This window comes from Excalfactoria chinensis, chromosome Z, assembly GCF_039878825.1.
Source record: "Excalfactoria chinensis isolate bCotChi1 chromosome Z, bCotChi1.hap2, whole genome shotgun sequence".
NCBI lineage: Eukaryota > Metazoa > Chordata > Aves > Galliformes > Phasianidae > Excalfactoria > Excalfactoria chinensis.
This window is the reverse complement of record NC_092857.1, coordinates 56016634-56034976: the sequence shown is the minus strand read 5'-3', so window position 1 is coordinate 56034976 and position 18343 is coordinate 56016634. Positions and strand designations below refer to the sequence as shown.

The 18343-nt window shown below is 39.8% G+C and overlaps 1 protein-coding gene across 2 annotated transcripts in view; it reads left to right on the top strand.

Moving 5' to 3' along the window:
* The window catches only part of TMEM161B (transmembrane protein 161B), a 38928-nt gene extending 27350 nt beyond the window's left edge, over window positions 1-11578 (top strand). Inside the window, exons 12-13 of one of the 2 annotated variants that reach the window (XM_072359809.1) lie at window positions 75-279; window positions 11385-11578. In XM_072359809.1, coding sequence (XP_072215910.1) covers window positions 75-279; window positions 11385-11448 — 269 coding nt within the window. In that variant the 3' untranslated portion in view covers window positions 11449-11578. Of the gene's footprint in view, window positions 1-74; window positions 455-11384 lie in introns of those variants that run through there. The other variant, XM_072359810.1, reaches the window with a different exon arrangement.
* Window positions 11579-18343: the final 6765 nt, after the last annotated feature.

Genomic DNA, 18343 nt, shown 5'->3' with positions numbered 1-18343 from the left:
AAATATTAAAAAAACAGTGCATAGATTAAGAGAACTTCATTCCTTAAAAATCTATTACTTTTTTATTTCAACAGGTAATTATTCTTGGGGCATCTACCCTGAACTGAATTCCAACACTCCAGTAGAAAACAGTTTGCTTCCCAATTCAGCTTATTCTGAATCTCTACCAGCTGATGGAAAGATGAAAGTAACCGTAGTACAAATAACAATGGCTTTGGGAAGCCTAAAGAATATTTTCACTCCTCTCCTGTTTCGGGGACTCCTGTCGTTCCTTACCTGGTGGGTTGCTGCTTGCCTCTTTTCTACAAGCCTTTTTGGGCTTTTCTATCACCAGTACCTGACTGTGGCATGAACAGATCAACTGATAAGTTTGAAGTCAAGTTCTAGATACAAACCCAGGTACCCAAGAGGAGGTGAAGAAAAAAAAAGAAAAAAAAAGAAGAAAGATATTTATGAAGAGAAAACATATCATATTTTTTAAACTCTTCCTCTGTGTTCTCAGGGTGAATATTCTTAAAATCACAACTGGGTTTGTTAGTTTTGTTACCCAAATGGTAGGTAACTAATTCAATTATAGTGGTGGGACTGATATTATGTGGCAGGCATTGGTGTGCATGTTGAAATGTTACAACTTCAGAGAATCTTGGTTTCCATAAAGAGGAAGTCGCCTTCAACGCTTAAAGAATCAGCAGTCAGTAACTGAACTGTGGAGTAGGTACTGGTCATGCTGATGGTGGCTACCTGTTGAGTAAAATATTGAAACTGAGCCATACAATGGACAGAAAAAGGGGATTTTAAAAAGTTCTGTTGGATAGTTTTTGATCACTTTTCATCACGAAAAATGAAATAATCCAACAGGACAAAAGCAATGCTGTATATTACAGTAAGGAAAGTTGTATAAAATTTCAATTTAACATGAGAGAAGTGTATGGACCTGGCAGGTATTGCTGCCTAAATATTATGCAGGAATGCTTGCACAGTGAAAGGGGAATTATTAAAAAAAACATTAAAAAAATTTATATATATATACATACATATATATATATATGTATATATATATATATGTATGTATGTATATATATATAATTTCAGTCCCTAAGTCATTTTGAAGTAATGGCCATCTGTATTGGTGCTAATTTTGATCCACAGATTTCATTCGGATCTTTTAAAGTTTTTCTTTTTAGACGATAGATAAATTCCATTGAATTCACAGAATAATAGAATTGAACTAGTGATGCCAATCAAACATTTCAAAACAATACAGTTTAATCCTGCTGACTGAGAGTGTATGTATCTGTGATGTACATATATATATTATATATGGAATATATAATATATATGAAGTTATAAAATATGGAATCTTTATTTTAAATTACTGAATGTATATTACAGGGCCATGGGAGAGGGATATATATGTATCTAGTAATTTCAAGAACCCATTTGAAATGAAAATTAAATTTTTTTGAAAGTTCAGTTGAAAGGGCTATTTGTTTTTGGTGCCTCTACAAAGGTACTTAGCTATATTAAAGAACTTAGGCTGTTCTGCAAGAAGAGATCTGCTTCATCTCTTAGTCTTGAAATTTCTTCTCTGTCAGATCATTTCCTTTAACCAGTCTAATTTGTGTTAGCTTGGCCATGTAGTAACAATTAGTATCTCCTGGCTTCAGGAATAAACTTTCTGTGTAGTAAAAGAGTTGTTGTAAGGAGGAACAGGCTTTAACTTCACAAGTTTTGCTTAACTGGAGGGATGGAGCTTACATATCAAGCCACTGAGAAACAATGAGTGGTAAAGCTTTGGATATTTTGTGTGATGGGATAAGAGGAGTAACAATTCATATGCAGTAGCTTTTTTTTTTTTTTTTAAAAAAAAAAAAAAGTTAATATTACACTGCAGAGTTCAGTTCTTTGACTAATATTGGCTATTTTTATGTTAATTTATTATTTATTTTTTTTTTATGACTTCGTGTGCCACTTTAGCATATAATCAGCATTTCTAAATGAAAGAGCTTAACAAAAATTAAATATGTTGCAAACTTACCACATGGGAAAGCAAACTGCCAGTGAATGCCGAAAATTCAGAGACAAACTGTCTTGCTATGACAAATACCTTTTAAGCATTTAGTAATACTAGGAAAATATCAGTGTACACCAGGTAGTACCTACTGCATGTGTTTCGGATGTCTTGAGAACACCTTGCATGATTTGACTGGTTTCATTGCAGTGTAATACTTCAGTGCTACTGGTGCTGTAAGCTTTGTGGTTTTTTTTTCACACCAGCTTTCCCTGACTAACAAGGACAAAGATTCATCTATGTAAATTGGACTACAGTAATTTACTTCATAGACTCAGGTCTTGAAGTATTCCTGGGATTTGTATTTCAGATGACTAGAATGAGAAATTATAACAGGTCCAGTAATACTGGATCCAGTTTCTGTTAATTCAAGATATTTCATTAATATAAGAGTAATGCAAGCTTCTAAGTCATAGGTAGTATCCACCTTTAATGTTTCAGTCATGAAAATGCTAAAACAATGAAGTGCAAACTGATCCTGATTGTGAACTTAACCCAAAAAGCTCACTGCATGAGATTGTTGCGGTTGAAGGATAGGAATAAACTTCAGATACTGAAGACGACTTCAAAATAATGCTAAGTAACTGTTTCCTTTGGCATAGTGTGTATTCTTGAAAGCTCCCAGGTAGAAATCGAAGGATGGTTACATAGTACTGACTTCCGAAAAGGATTGTGTATAGCTCAGCTTTGCAGGGCTTTTGATGAGGAATCACGCTGTCTTATGTTTCAGATACCACACTGATCACAGTGAAATATGCACTGGATGATGTTAGCATTAAGATCAGTGCTTCTGGTTGTTGCTATTTTGTTGTTCCATGGAGTGGGAAGGATGACCCTCTGGCCAGCAGTTTGATCTGAATAGGAGGTGGTTTTCTTTGGTTCCATTTAATCCTTACATGAGGCTTACTAAAAACTATAATATAGCAATAAACATCTTTGAACTTTTCGGTGATGGTGAAATGGGAGGAAGTAAATTGCTGTAGTAGCAAGCAGCACATTTTATAACTACCTGACATGATATGCTCAGAAGTGACTTTTAGAATAAAATAGCAGCCTTGATAGTTCTGACTTCCATGTATATTATGTGAACTAAGTAGTATCTGCTCACTTGTTCAGGACGTCCTTTTAAAACAGCAGCTGGCAAATGCTTCCCCCCTACACCACCATCCCCAGAGAGCTTCATTGGCACTTTGTGAGGAAAAAAGTAGCTTGCAGAAATGAAAAAACAGGTAAAACAAGACCGAATAGCTCGTAGTTTTTATTTAGGATTCTTGCTTTTTTCTTCACCACCTACTTCATTTTTGAGAGGGTTCAGAAGGAAAGATGCCTTTGTTGAAGTCCAGATCTACCTTTATCACTCTGGTAATGTGACATGTTGGCCTGGAGTTTTTTCTTTTTTTCTTCTGTCCACAACTTTTTCCTTTCATGAACTATGAAGAACAAACCTGGCTGGATTAGTTAATATTTGTATTTTGATTTTTGTTTTGTTATGGGTTTAAATTAATTGATCATTGCAGGATTCGTTCTTGTAAATAATTCAAGTGACTCCAAAGTCCAGCTGGAATGTGAACAGGCTTGCTAGTAGGCTAAAAACTCTTTTTCTATTGCAATTGTCCCTTTAGACAAAGTTAGGATAATACTAAATCCATGTCTTCCAGCAAGATTCAGGATAGTCCAAATGTAACATCTGGGCTAGAGAAGTTGAGTAGAAAGAGGAGGTGGGACTGTAACGAGCCTGCTTTTCCACTTTGCAGGCAGTATTCTCAGGCAGCACTTGACCTTCAGTGATAATGTGAGAGGCTCTGGGATTTCCCAGGTGTTGAAGGAACCCTGGCAGTTTTTTTTTCTCTCCCTGTCTTCTCTTGAACAAGAAGCAAACATGAGAAATAAGTATAAAGTCAGTACAGGCGAAGATCCTTGTACAGAAAGACATGCTTTAGAAAACACATTTTTATGGCAATTGTTCTTCAACTTCTTGCTACCCACAAATAAGAAGAAAAGTGAATAGAGATGTGTACTTACCTGAATTGTAAAGTCATACTACAAAAGACACCGTCAAGATACATCAGCTATGCAAGTAGGTAGCATAACTTTAATGTATGGATAGGTAGTTGGTACAGTTTTCAACTAACTTCAAAGGAGCAATTAAAATTATGTACAGATAAATTCTAATCGAGGTCTTGGATTGAATAGAAAGTGTAAGAGTATCTGATGTGAAAGCGTGTAAGTCTTTTTGAAGGCTGTACAAGGTAAAATACCTTGTGTGTTTTTATTCTCAAAGGATTGTTTTGGACATTGCCTTGTGTTGGTTTTTTGTTGTTGTTGTTTTTCTCCCCCGAAAACAGATTTTGAGTAGATTTGAAGTGTTACACACTGTTTTGGCATATAACTCAGTCTGTGCCACAGAAATTCACCCTACAGTTAATGTTGTCCCTAGCAAGTAAGTAGAATGTTCTGATGAAGAATTAAGTTCATAGTACAAATGGACAATCTTGAATGAAAACCAGGCCACACAAAATGGGTTTTTCTCATGGAGAAGTCTTTGCACTGTGGCTAAGCAAGTTCTAATAGAGGAAGTCATTAGCAGGTCCCTAGGATCATAAATCATATAGTGGAGGTAAATGCTTATCATAATGACTAAGTAAGACTGTTATTTTCAGCATCTGCATTCCAAGTCCTAAATCCCAGATGATAAGAGCAGTCTGGTATCTGTTCTAAAGAGCATGTAGGCAACACGTACCAAATGCCTGATCTAGTTAAGAAGGCTGATGCAGGGCCGGCAGTCTACTGCAGAGTGATTTTTGTGCAACTTTTTCTGTAGAAAGGACTGCTATGCTTTATGGTGCGGGTAGTGCAAGTCCTGTATTGGTGTTATATCTAACCTTCGCTCCCACCACTAGTCTGAAAGGATTTCTGCTCTGTGGGAGAGAGATCGTGAGGCCAGGATGTTATTCTAAGGCTGCTTTTACTTAAATCTGTATATGCTGCACTTAACGTTTTCAAGTCTCTTGCTGTGGACTGCCAGGAGAGTTAACGCTACACTGGACGCTTCATGCCAGTGTACATGTATTTTTATAGCTTTGATTTAAGTGGCATTTTTAATGGAAATTATTTTTAAATCCTGTTACCATCAGTCATATTTTAATTGTTTATTAATATCAGTGCCTGCAGCTAGAAGTCAAATACTTCTACACTCAACATTTTTTTAAAACTTGATTTCCAGACTGGAGTGCTAGCAAGTATGCAGTTTTATATTGGTTTGTGTAATCCACCTGTAAATATCAAACTGTTTTCACCTGCTGTCAAAACATCAATCAAGACTAGAGGAGGAGGTTTGGATTTGCAGTATTCAATCGCATCGTGTCCTTATGACTCTGCTATTAAAACAAGCAGACACAAAAGCACAGGCAAACAAAAAAGTAGATTTTAGAAGTAGCTTTTTATAAACTCCTTAGTAGTTTTTATTTTAGTGATGTGCTAAATAGTTTTTAAAGCCTGTCTTAATATATCTTCGTAAAGTCAACTTTTTCTCTCTTTTCCTCTCTTCATTTTGTCTGTTCACAAAGGGAACTTTGCTTCCCTTCTATGCCCTAATTTTCCATAATGCATATTTATTGTATTTTAGATTAAAAACCAGAAAAAAAATATATACTGTCTAACTGCAGTTCATACCTGTGTCACAATGTGCCAACGAACAGCCTTTTGTTTTTGATGTCTTCAATCATTCTCTCGTCCCACCGTTATCAGTCTTATGTGTTCTTAGTCCATGCGGTTTCCTAGGAAAAATCCACGTGGGGAAAAAAAGTCTGTATAAGCAATGCTAGGGCACTTTGTGTAACGTTACAACTTTTGCATTTATGTGACTGAATACTAATGTAAACATACTATTAAACGATTTAAGCCTAAAAATTCCTATAAGATAGACTTGTTACAAATTACACAGGAAACACCCTCCAGGTTGTAAATATTTGACTTCAGTGTCTCTGTTGCTGGGTTCACGCATAAATTGTGTTTCTGTTTTGTCTTAAAGAGTATTTTCCTGTCTTTTTAAGTGAAAAGCACATACATAGTACTGTATGATACTGATCAAATCTGAGAACAGAGGGTCTCGCCATCCACCATTTCAGAATTTGCCAAGTGGAAAAGACTCTTGTATTTTTAATGCAAATTTTAGTTTCCTATTACTGCTAAATTACTTCTAAACTATGATTTCATAGTTAGATCTTTGCAGAGTATTATGATTAGCATGCCTCATAGTGAAGGTGTTATCAAATGGACGTTGCGTTGTATAGACCTCTTCTGACCAGTGTTGCATTGCCTGCTGTTTTAAAAACAAGTTCTCATTTCCTGTGTGCTTTTGGAGTTCATCAGGACTTAGAAACAGGAGAGTGCAACGCAAGTTGGAAAAGGTGAGGAGATGTTGTATTTGGTGGATTGTTGGCACTTTATTTTTTCTCTTAAAGTCAGTGGGGATAATACTTCGGTGCAATACAAATAATAAACAATCTGAAGAAATGTCATATTCTTTTTGTGCACCGTAGACTAAAGTGCCTAAACATGGGTGGGGTCTGTAGAAGACATGCATTAAACTTCTTGCATGTATCTCTGTGGTCATTGTGCTAAATAACAGGTCAGTGTTTGGAAAGAAAATACACGGACTGCTAGTCCTAAAAAAAGGGGATATGACAAAAAAAAAAATCTTTCCATACAGCTTTTGGTATATAGAATGTCCGTATATTTACAGGTCATTGTACACTGGAGGCAAATAAGATTTTGAAGAAATCTTTTCCATTTTTATTACTTTAGTGATATAATGTGACACCCCACATATGCACATTCAGTTTTCATCCTTTTTTGTGATTCAAGGAAAGAACTGGCACAACTTGGAAACAGTTGACTTTAGCAAAGTTTTTAGTGGCACCCTTGATACTGCTCATGCCCTACTTCTGCAGTTAGCTTTGACTTGGGTAAGTAGCTCTGCTCGAGAACAAAAAGGCCGCACTGAATTTCACCACACCTGTATGGTTTTGGGCTACAACAGAGGTGGACTGTGATGTGACTGGGACTGAGGAAAGAAGAGGCTCCAGTTATGTGGGCCAATTTTTAGAACGCTTTTAGAGTAACTGAATAGCAAACTCATCTGTAGCTGTCAGCTACTTCCTTGCCTGTGAAAATGGTGAGCAGTGGTAAATCATCTGGTCTGACTGGGGAGCTGGGGGCGGGGGGAACACTGAGAAGCCTGCCTTTGAGTAAATTATCTCTAAACGTGAAGTGCTTGTAAGCTGAAATGTTGTTATAGGTTTAAATCTACCAAAGGAAGCCTTCCTCCAAGGAAGCCTTATAAAACCATTTTGAGCTTTTAGCTCCAAGAAGTGGCTTTAGTAACCTGTGCTGTATGTAGTACACTGTTGGGGAACACTTGCTCCAGTAAGCATGCTAAACATTTCCTTACACTGTGTGTAAGAGATTGTTGCTTGTTATTTTACTGCAGAGCGTTAAGAAGCTGGTTTTGTTTTGTTTGTAAGTGTTAGTGCATACCAGGCAGATTTTTTTTAATGTAAAGTAAAGTAAGTAAAAGTTGGTTTGTCGTCTAGAAACCTAAAACCATTAACATCAATAAATGCTGTGAGTTGAAGCAAGATCATGCTTTATTATTCCTCTAGTAATTCTGGTGAAATACTATAATTTATATTTGTTTTTATAATGCACACGTTATTAAAGTTAAATTTGTGTTTGTTAGGTACTAGTGGTAATACCACAGCAAATAAGAAAAAACTGTGATATCTGCTGTGTATTGAGTGCCCCATCAACTCGCCTTTGTAAAGCATTGGTCCGTGTGAGACATTCAGTGTCTACTACAGTTATGCTAACACAGTATTTAGCGTCCCTACATGTACTCTGCATGTCTTTGCATTTGTGCACTGTAGAAGGATAAATTGTTTCTCAGTACTTACTCTAGGTTTAAAAAAGCTTACATTATTTTATATAGTATTCCCCATATCCAAAATAGGACAATTTCTGAAGCCAAAGATCAATAAATGTTTATTGTCTATCAGTGTGGGTTTTTTCCTATTTTGTACATCCCACTTGTTATTTTGTACATCTCTAGACTTGCCAAGTATGGTAACCAAACTTACCTGTTTCTCTACTGGCCTAAATTATCTTCTTAAGAAATACTTTGGTATATTGTTTCTCTCCTCATTGCTTGGGGTGCAGCAGAATAATTTTACCCCACCAGCATAAATGCAGACTGCCATAATCATGTGAGTTGAGTCGCTATTTACCCATGAAGAACCACTCGGATTTCCAAAAACCACTGTGGTCTCTTCTAATTGTGTTGTGATAATAGCACCAAGAAGCAGCAGGTCTGAAGTGGTGTTTTGCAACCCTGTCCACATAATGCATTGATTTTCATGTGCTGCTTGAAGTTATCAGTGAGCACCAAAGCAGCGTAGATGGTTCACAAGGTTTACTCTAGGCAAGGTGTCCGTGCCTTATGAAGTCTGTTGTGTTTAACCTTCAGAATGTCTTTGGCTGGAGCCCAAATGGGTAACATAGGCTGTTAACTCCACAGCATCTCACCTGTGTGCACCACAGGTAAGATAAGTGCTGTAGCACTGTGGGGCATAGACAGCCAAGCAGCTGCCTGGAAGATCTGTCCATCTGCTGTTCAAGAGAACAGGAGTTGTGCATGCTCTGCTCTTCCAGCTCTTTCCCTGCTCTGCAGCAAAAGGCTGCTGTAGGACTCTCTGCAGCGTGTTCCTGCAGCAGATGGGAACTTGTGCTTTCATGAGCGTAATGAAGCCCTTCTAAGCCCACAAGGGTCACATTGCCCAAAGCACAGCTGATCCGAAAGGACTTAAGTGAGGAAGGCAAGCAGAGCTGTCCTCTGCTGTAAAATGCAAATGATGCATTGCCCACTGCTCACTGTAATGGCTGAAGGATTGCCCAGCTCCTTAAAGCCTTACTTTTAGCAGTATTCTGTGGAAGCATACTCCAGACAGGAGGGCGAGCATCTAATTCCTGTCTAGTGCTGCATGCTTTCTGCAGGACTGGGGAAGCAGTGGCAGAGGATGCTTCTGCTCTGAGTCAGATTATGAAGAATTTGCAAGGAAGTTACAATAACTGTCAGACTGTTGTGTGAAGAGCAGCAGCTGGAACTCAGTGGAGGCAAGGAGATGGCTTTTGTGGAGCAACATTCTGCACAACAAAAGGGCGATGCTTGAAGAGCTCCAACCGCTGGAGCTATTTGGAAGAATGGTGGCCAAAATGGTATTTCTGTGGTGTTATCAACTCACCTTCCTAGGGGATGAAAAGGGCCCTTTCCTCTCCCAAACCTCATATATGGGCTGTTTCATGTTAACAGGAAGTAATTCATCATCCTAGCTCTGGAAGAGCTCTGCAATATTTCATGTTGATTGTAAGTCCTGAGTGCTCAAAGTCATCTCTGGAACTCTGTTTGCTGAGGACCAGCATTTTGCTTTCCCCATGGTGTAGTTTTAATGGGTCTGGGGGCAAGGCTCCTTTGTTCATGGCATATGGGGCCACAGGTCAATTCTGTTGCTGTTGAAAGCTGAAAGGAGAACATAGCATCCTTCTTTCTGAGTTATCAATCTGACAGGCTTATTTCATTGACCTGGATAGATAGGTAACTCATGCCTAGCGTTTCTTTCCACCTGTTAGAACTGAGCTTGCTTTTTCAGTGAGTGCAGGACTAGTATGATTTATGTTTTTGTGGATGTGTAGCACGAATAGTCCTCCAATTATCACAGATTAAAAGCAAACAGATTGTTGGTTCGATACACGTACCTGCTCTTTAATGAGCATGGCTCCCCTATTGCTTCCCATTCATTTGGGTTATGTTGGTAGAAGGATTTAACTGCAAGTTTTGGTCCTGAAATCCATTTCTCTTCCTTGTCTAAGCCCATACTGTTGTACCCTTACCATCTTTCTGCTATCAGCTCAGCCAGAAGGATGCAAGAGAAAATGGGCTTTTTGATCTGGCTGTGAAAAGCATACAGGTGCTGCTGTGCACTTCAGGACACAGAGAGAAAGGTGAGAACTCTCAGCGTCAGGAGAAGTCAGAGGCTAAAATACCCAGAGGCAGAATAAAAGCTGCTTAAGGGAGGGCTCTTTCATCTTAGAGCAGGACAGGACACGAAGCAGAAGCTGAAACCTGATGCTAGGTAAATTAGAGCAGTAAACAGTGCAATTGTAGCAGTCACTAATTGCATCACGTCCTGATGGGGTCAGTTCTCCCCTGGGTTGTCTTCAGACATCCTCTCTGTAAGCTGCCTTAGGTAAAGAAGTTATTGCTGTTCATGCAAGGATTATCAGTGAAAGGCAGAGGAAGAAGGCAAATGACTTTTAGTTTTCTAAAGACTGGGATCTGGGGACTTCTGCATTGGGACTGTTATAGCTGGATGCCATGTGACTGAGAAGGGATGTGCATTTCTTTACCGCATCTGAAATCTGCTCTACACGTTGCCATGTGTATGTTACGTGCTGTCTTTGTAGTAGGATAGTGAATGTCCTTGAATAGAAAACTGTCTTGGGGATTCCTTTTCTAAAGGGTGCTGAATCTTCCTGGATGCCAAGAGCGGAGCAGAATGTTGCTCTTACAGCACTGGAAGCCTGAACTTTTTGTTCCAAGGTTCCACCTTTATGACACGACATTTTCAGCAAAAAACAATATCAACAACAAAAATACTTCTCAGTACCAGCTGCCATTTGGTGTTGGATGGTTCTGAGATGCTTTTCTCCTGAGCTGTTGCAAGACAAATATTTCCTGGTTTTGTATTTATGTATTTGTCTTCTCTCCTTGAGTGTACTTGGCACTTTGGCTCATTTATTTAGTGGTTACTACTTTGTTCAGACTGTTTCTCTATATCTATTTATTACCTTAAACTCAGAGTAACACTAACTTGGGCCCATTAGATATTGGTTGTGTTTTCTGTTCAAATAGGCTAACAGTAATGGGAATGCTGAAGCATTTTGTCCTTAGAGGAACACGTGTGCACATGCGTATAAATGACTAGCACATATGTATTTGTATGCGGGTATATGTTTTTACATACCATCCTGCTCCATACCCCTGCCTTAATAGCAAGATGCTCATCACAGCTCTTTTGCGTCGTGCTCTGGTTGGTGTGCACCTGTTTTGTACATATGTTCTGGTTTGCTTAAAAAATTTTATGCCACATTTCCTCACAGGCCTTAGTAAATAGAAAGGTTAAGGCTTAATTTGCCATTGAAGCAGCAGACAGCTTTTCATTTCTCCTTCTGACTTCCCTCATCCCTTGGATGTCCTCAGCTCTGCTGTCATCCCAGGCTGCCCCCGGACAAAACACGTGAAGTCACACTGCTGCCTTCTATGAAACCCTGAAGTCTGCAGCCCCCAGCGCTCCTGATTTTATCTGCACAAAACAAAGCTATTCTGAAAAAAAAGTCATCCTATTGCTGGATCAGTGGTTGCCTTTAGTGGGATACTATTTTATTTTATTTTTTAAACAAGTTTTTGATTATAATTTCAGTCTGTGTGCTCCAAAAATGTTGACGACACGAAGAGCTGTAGGAGTTTTTCTTTCCATTGCAGACGTGTGCCAGAGAAGGAAGCAGCCTTTTGTGGAAGGCTGAGCAGGAACAAATATACCCAAAGTTTCCTACGCTGTCCTGGCAGTGCAGGTCAGAAGACCTGTCCTGGAAGCCGCATATTTGCTTACCTGACTTAGTAGTGCTCCTGCTTTTTAAAACATCAGGTAATGTTAAGATCTCTCAAAAACAAGACAAAACAAAACCAAAAAAAAGAACCATTTAAACTGCCCAGGCATTTCCTGCTCATATAAAATAGTCTTTCTTCAAATTTTATTTGCTTTCTAATTCTGCTTTTACTTCCACTTTGTTTCTTTTGATTGAACTGCATAAAAGTGTACATACATATACATATGTATATTTATATATATATATATATTTTGCAAGCTCTTTGCTGTGAGGGGAGCATTATGTTTCAGAAAATGACTGCAGTAAGCCTTTCACGCAAAAACATTTTGTATACTTAGTAAGAAATAAAGTTGTCAAAACACTGAAAGAAGTTTTGTCTGCCAGTGCTTGTGTGTTTCAAAGCATGTTCTGCCGTAGGAGACAGTGCAACTGGCAGAGACCAAACGTATTTATTTACTGATGGTTTTGCCATTCTGTATCCAAATAAAAAGGCCCTGTGGCTGCACCACGTGATAAGGAAGTGTTGTGAACTCTGGAAAAAATAATGAAAATATTCTAAGTATTGATATTCTGGTTTAACTCTGTGTCTGTAGGTGGCCTCTTGTCTCAGAGGCCCGAGTGCAAAGTCTTGCCCGTGGGGAGGAACAACCCCAGGCAGCTCTGGGAAGGCCTTGGGATGCTGATGGATGCAGTAAGTTGCATGTGAACCAGTATTTGCCCTGACTGCTAAGAATGTTGACAATATCTAGTCTGCCATTACACAAAGTACTGCCTTCATGGCGAGGCAGGTGGTCCTTGCCCTCTGCTCATCGCAGAGACCAGTGCTGTTCTTGGCTTCCCAGTATATGGGAAAGTTAGACATACTGCAGAAAGTCCAACGCTGGATGACCAAGACACTGTGGGGCCCGGAGCAGCCTCTCAGAGGCTGAGAGCTGGGCTGATTCTTGGGGATCTCATCGGTGTCCATAAATCCCTGAAGGAAGGATGCACAGAGGATGGATCCAGGTATATTTTCATTGGTGGCCAGTGCCAGGACCAGAGGCACTGAGAACAACCTGGAAAACAGGAGGTTCTGTCTGACCGTGGGGCAGCAGTTCTGTGCCATGTGGGTGATGGAGCTCTGGCACAGGGACCCCAGAGGCTGTTGGGTCTCCTCCTGAAGATCTCCACGAGCTACCTAGATGTGGACCTGGCCTTGGGGTGTCTCTGCTGGAACAGGGGATGGACCGTGTGGATCTGGAGGTTGCTGCCAACCTCAGCTATTCTGTGTCTCTGTGAAATGAGGCTTTATAACAAGGCTACAGCACGGGCACCTACTGAGAGATTTAGCCCCAGCTATCTGGCTATCCACGTACTGGTAGAACACAAGTTGTTTTTACCAAAAAACTGCTGGGAACATAAGCAAGCCTTGCTCAGTCACTCGACTTGGGGCAGCATGCTTCCGCTCCTCAGCCATGCAGGACTTACCACCCTGTCCTCCATGAAGCTTTTCATAGGCTTTTCTTGCCCCCAAATCCTCCCCACCACTGTTCCATGGCAAGCCCATTTTGGGGAAGTTCCCCAATGTCACGTCAGAGCAAGCACAAATAAACAAGGCAGCAGAATACTTTGGTGCAAACATTCCAACTCTTCTTTAAAACTTATGATAAAATTAATTGAGATCCTGCAGCATCTCCATAAGTCCATGTCCTTCCAGTGGAAAAGCAGATGCAAGGGAAGGGTGTAAGCTGAATGCTGACAGATGCCTGCTGCGACATGGACTGCTAAGGCTGAAAGGGGACGCCTGACAAATAGTATTGCCTGTGTTTTTCTCTTAGGCAAGCCCCCACAGGATTTGTGTTCTGGTCCTGCTCCTTCCCATGGCTTTTCTTGCCCCTTGAGTGAGTTTCCACTGATGGCTTGAGTTGGCACCATCCTTCTTTTCACCTGTATTTTAGGGATAAATACCAATGTATTTTCTACACTATATGCTCATGGGAAGTTTGTGAGCATCAATGCTTTTTCAGCCCCTCCTGAATCAAAAGGAATAGATTTTGGTTAATTTTAAAAAGCAAAGAAACTTTAATTTAAGCATCTTTGATTAAGTGATATATGTATTGTGTTAATTGATACAAAATACTGTCCCAAAATGAGTGAAATACTGGCTTTAAGCTCATGTTGCAAACCACAATTGAGCACATCCTGCATTGATGAGCACAGCACTACTCTAGTCCTTTTTAGAACTCAGTTCTTGTCCTTGCAGACATCTCTGTTGTTTTGTATCTTTTAAGTGTAAGGGTGCACACCATGCTGCTGTGCTATAACAAGCTTCAATGGGCTGTCTCTCTGCAGGCCTGTTTATATGGACAAGGGCAAAAGAATTTTTTTGCAGTAACAGCAGAAACACACATACTTGCTAGCTACAGTGATAAGCAGCATGAGAGGAAATGTGTTCTGATCCAAGGAAAAGCCAAAATAGGACACTGCTCAAGGAACTAAAATATTTGTCAGTTACACTCGTATTTGAGTCACAATGAAATTTCCCCCTGTGCACTGATGTTCCTTTGGCTTAATAGCTAAATTGTGACACCCATTACTCACACAACTGATGGTTACGAACATCTGACCTAGACAATTCAATACTGCTCTCTGCTGTGTGGTACGAGTTATTGGACATATACTAACTGTAACACACTTTCTCTGTTACTTTCAGTACCCAACACAGTGTGTGCATCTTCTCACTCTTCTGACCAGCAGACACTTTCACAGTTAAGGGGGAGATCCCTGGAGACTGTGGTGCCCTTCTAGGATTTATTTGTGTTCAGGGAGTGGGGAGCTAAATATAATATCTTTGTCAGCCTTGCAAAAGAAAACTGAAGTTATTTTAATTCAAACAGTTTTATGAACTTTGATTGCAAAAGGAATGCAGGAGAATAATTGCATTTACCCTCGAGTCCTTGTGACCTTCCTTTTGTTATTATTTTTTGTACTTAGTGAATAACGCAACGGACAAGAGAAAAATACAGGACAGTCTCACACCTGAGCTTGACCAACATCTCTGCTTATCAAGAGATGCTTGCATAGCCCTGAATGTATGGGGAGGGATCCTTGAAGCTCTGTCAATGCGGGTGTAGCATTAAGGGAGCAGCTCTGCTGTGCACAGAGGGTGTACTGCACCATCACATGCTCGTAGACTGTACAGTTTGCAAAACTGGCATCAGAAAAGAAATTTGCTGTTGGGAAAAAAAGCATCTTAGCATATTTAGAAAAAATAATAATAATCCCTGTCCTCACTTTCTTACTAACCCTGATTAAATTAGTTTGTTATTCAGAATGATCTTAGGTATTCTAAACTGTCTCCTTACATGATGGCATGTTCTGGTTACTCTGAGCATCAATCACAGCTTTCCCTCATTATTTTTTCCTTCTTATTTCTCAGAGCATCACGAGGACAGTTCAGTTTGCTTGCCAATAGCAATTACTCATCCCAGTCAGGCAAGAGTGCAGCAGAATGGTCATTTTATAACACAGAGGTTCTGCCTTAAAATAATGAGGAACATTCACATATCCTGTCAATACAGCATTTCACTTCAGTACAAATTCACACTATGTTTTTTTTAAAACTTGACCTTTTTTTGGTACCACACACTTGGAATGGCCTGTGAAGTCCCTCTCACACACTACTTTTGACCTCTTGCTTGGTTGTGATTGGGCATAAATTGCATTTTGTCTTCTGAATGAGGATAGCTGGTCTGAATTCCATTGCAAAGGAGTCTCCTGTTTATCTCTTTGGGGATGTGTGCTCTTTTTCACCTTTTCTCTGGCTGCACCCTCAACACCTGGCATTTATGTGACCCCCTGGTGGGGGTGCAGGACCTGGAAAGAAAAGTGACAGGAAGTCAATGAGATCTTATTGTTGAGGATAAATGGCAAAGGCTTCTGCTCTGGCTGTTCCAGGCTGACTTGAGAGGCTGCCTTGCAACAAGCCAGAGACACCCCTCTCCTTCTGGGCTGCTCTAACAAGCTTATGGGCTGTTCGTGTTGTGACCTCCTAATCACTTTTTCTGTCATTTTTTCATAGCATAATATAACCATTTGAGTTGGAAGGGGGCCCTAAAGGACCAACTCCTATACAATGAACAAGGACACCTATAGCTCGATCAGGTTGCTCACAACCCCTTCCAGCCTGACCTTGAGTGTCTCTAGGGATGAAGCATCCATCACCTCTAGGGAAACTGTTCAATTGCCTCTTCACCCGCACTGTAAAAACTTCTTCCTTACATCCTATCTAAATGTCCCCACTTTTAGTTTGAAACCATTTCGATATCATCCAAATGGCCTCTGCCCCGCCTGGTTTTGAAGACTGCACACTGGTGGGTGAGCAATAAATTAACCAACTAGCTAACTAACTAATTAACTATCCAACTTACTAGATAGCTGGGGTGTGGCAGTGCTAACATTATGCCAGTAAGCTCCTGCAGCCTATGTGCAGCTGAAGGTGATGGGATTGCTCACATGCTTTATGTTAAGTATAATTAACTATGCTTAATTGAAATATCTTTAATTAAACATAATTAAGTGTGCTCAATTACTAAAGATGCTCTTTGTCAGACTAAAGTGTTTCTGAAGTAGAAGATAATTAATATCCTTGTATTTCTGTGCTTGTACTCACATTTTTAGCCAGATCGTTTCAAACAAGGTCTGACTGATTAAAGTGGAAATACTGGAGGATGTTCTAAATAGTCTAACTTCAGTCAATTGCAACTCTTTTTGAGAAATTAGCTGTATGTGAGCTCTGAACAAAGCAATCACTCCAGAAATAAAATAAATAGAAGAGTATGTAAGCCAGCTTATAGTGGTTTACTGTTAGAAAACATTGCTGCATAAAAGCGAAGAGCCCTAAGGAAACAGAGAAAGAAAAGGGGAAAAAAAAAAAAAAAAGAAAGTCATATATATTCATTAATTAAGAGCATCCAACAGACTCTCCCCTCCTCTCCTCAGTAGTCCATGGGAGGGCTGCACTTGTTGGCTTTTTAGGAAGGTGTGGATCTGGGAAATGTGGAATTTTGTTTATAAATAGTTGTAAATAGAAATAAGAAAGATAATAAGATAATAAGAAATGCTTCTCTTAAATAGATCTGTTACATCTGTTCACAATTAAATCATATTTCCCAATAACTACAGCACCTAGAGGAACATAGAATGCTTAAGGATGTGGAAACTTGATTTCTGCCAGCTGCTATGGGTGCTTTTACTGATGAGTGCCATGAAGTCAATGATGTCAATCAGCTCTGTCTTGCTGCAAGATGTCCTGAAGGTGTTTTCCTTCACTTACAGGCAAAGAAGTGGTCCAGAAACAAGATTCACAAATAACAAAACTGGAAAGTGCAACAGAACAATCTCCTTCCTATTGTTTTATTTTATATTGTGATATTGTATTTATTTATTTATTCATATTTCCATTTTTTTTTTTCTGGGGGATAGAATGGGGAAACATAACCAAGTGTAATTCAAATGGGGGACCAATCCCTGGTTTTGAGCCATACAGCTGATTTCATTCTCAGCTCTGAAGCTGCACTTTCATTGTTAATGACATGAGCAGAACCTCCACATCAGTTACTGCTTTTTAGTGACTGTCGGGCCATCTATTACTCTGTATCTTCTATTGGTTCTGAAAAAAAATAATAAACTCACCGCAGGAGATCTGCACTGTGTGTCTTCATGCATATTTTTTTCCTATATTTTCTGGGTTTTCATTTTTAAGCCTATTTCACAGGATCTCGTATTAGTGCAGTGCTGGCACAGTTGTGACTGTAACATATGCCTCTTAAATGGAGGAACAATGTGTGCAATCCAAAAAGCAAAGGGAATGAAAATCTTCAGGAGCAGATACATAGCATTACGAAACTCTCTTTCAGAAATGAAAGAGCGAATTCTTCATGCACACCTTGTGCAGCCAGATGGATGCAAGAAAGTATTTAGGCTCTTCTCCGTAGGGCAATCATGCTGAGTGTGTGTGACACATTCTAATAGTTGAAATGCTGTAATTGCTTACCTTAGAAATGCTGAATTTGGTTGCTTTCTGAGCATTCACAGCATGTTGTTATTGCTAGGTAAGCTTCTAGATGCTTTTGCAAGGAGAATGTAGGGAATTAAGTACCATAAGGGAAAAACTAAATCATAGAATATCCTGAGCTGGAAGGGACCCACAAAGACCATTTGAGTCAAATTCCTGGCTCCATGCAGCACCACCCAAATTCTGGCCACTGCTGTCCCACACAGAGATAGGGTCTGGCAGCAGAACAATCACAGCACCTTTTGCAGGTGGCTGATGGGCAGTGGGTGCCTGGGCCTGGCAGGAGAGGAAGGTGGAGCTTTTCCCAACACACACATCCAGGTGTCCCTCTAGGCTCTGCTTTCTTACTTTGCTCTGAGCCTTCTCAGTAGTTGTTCTGTTGCAGGCTCATTTGGTCTGTGATACATGCATTTGCACAGCACAGTGCGGGGAGACCAGCCCCAGTGCAGCTTCTGAAAACGCCGTGATGGAAAATTTGCCTGGGAAGGAGAGCATGG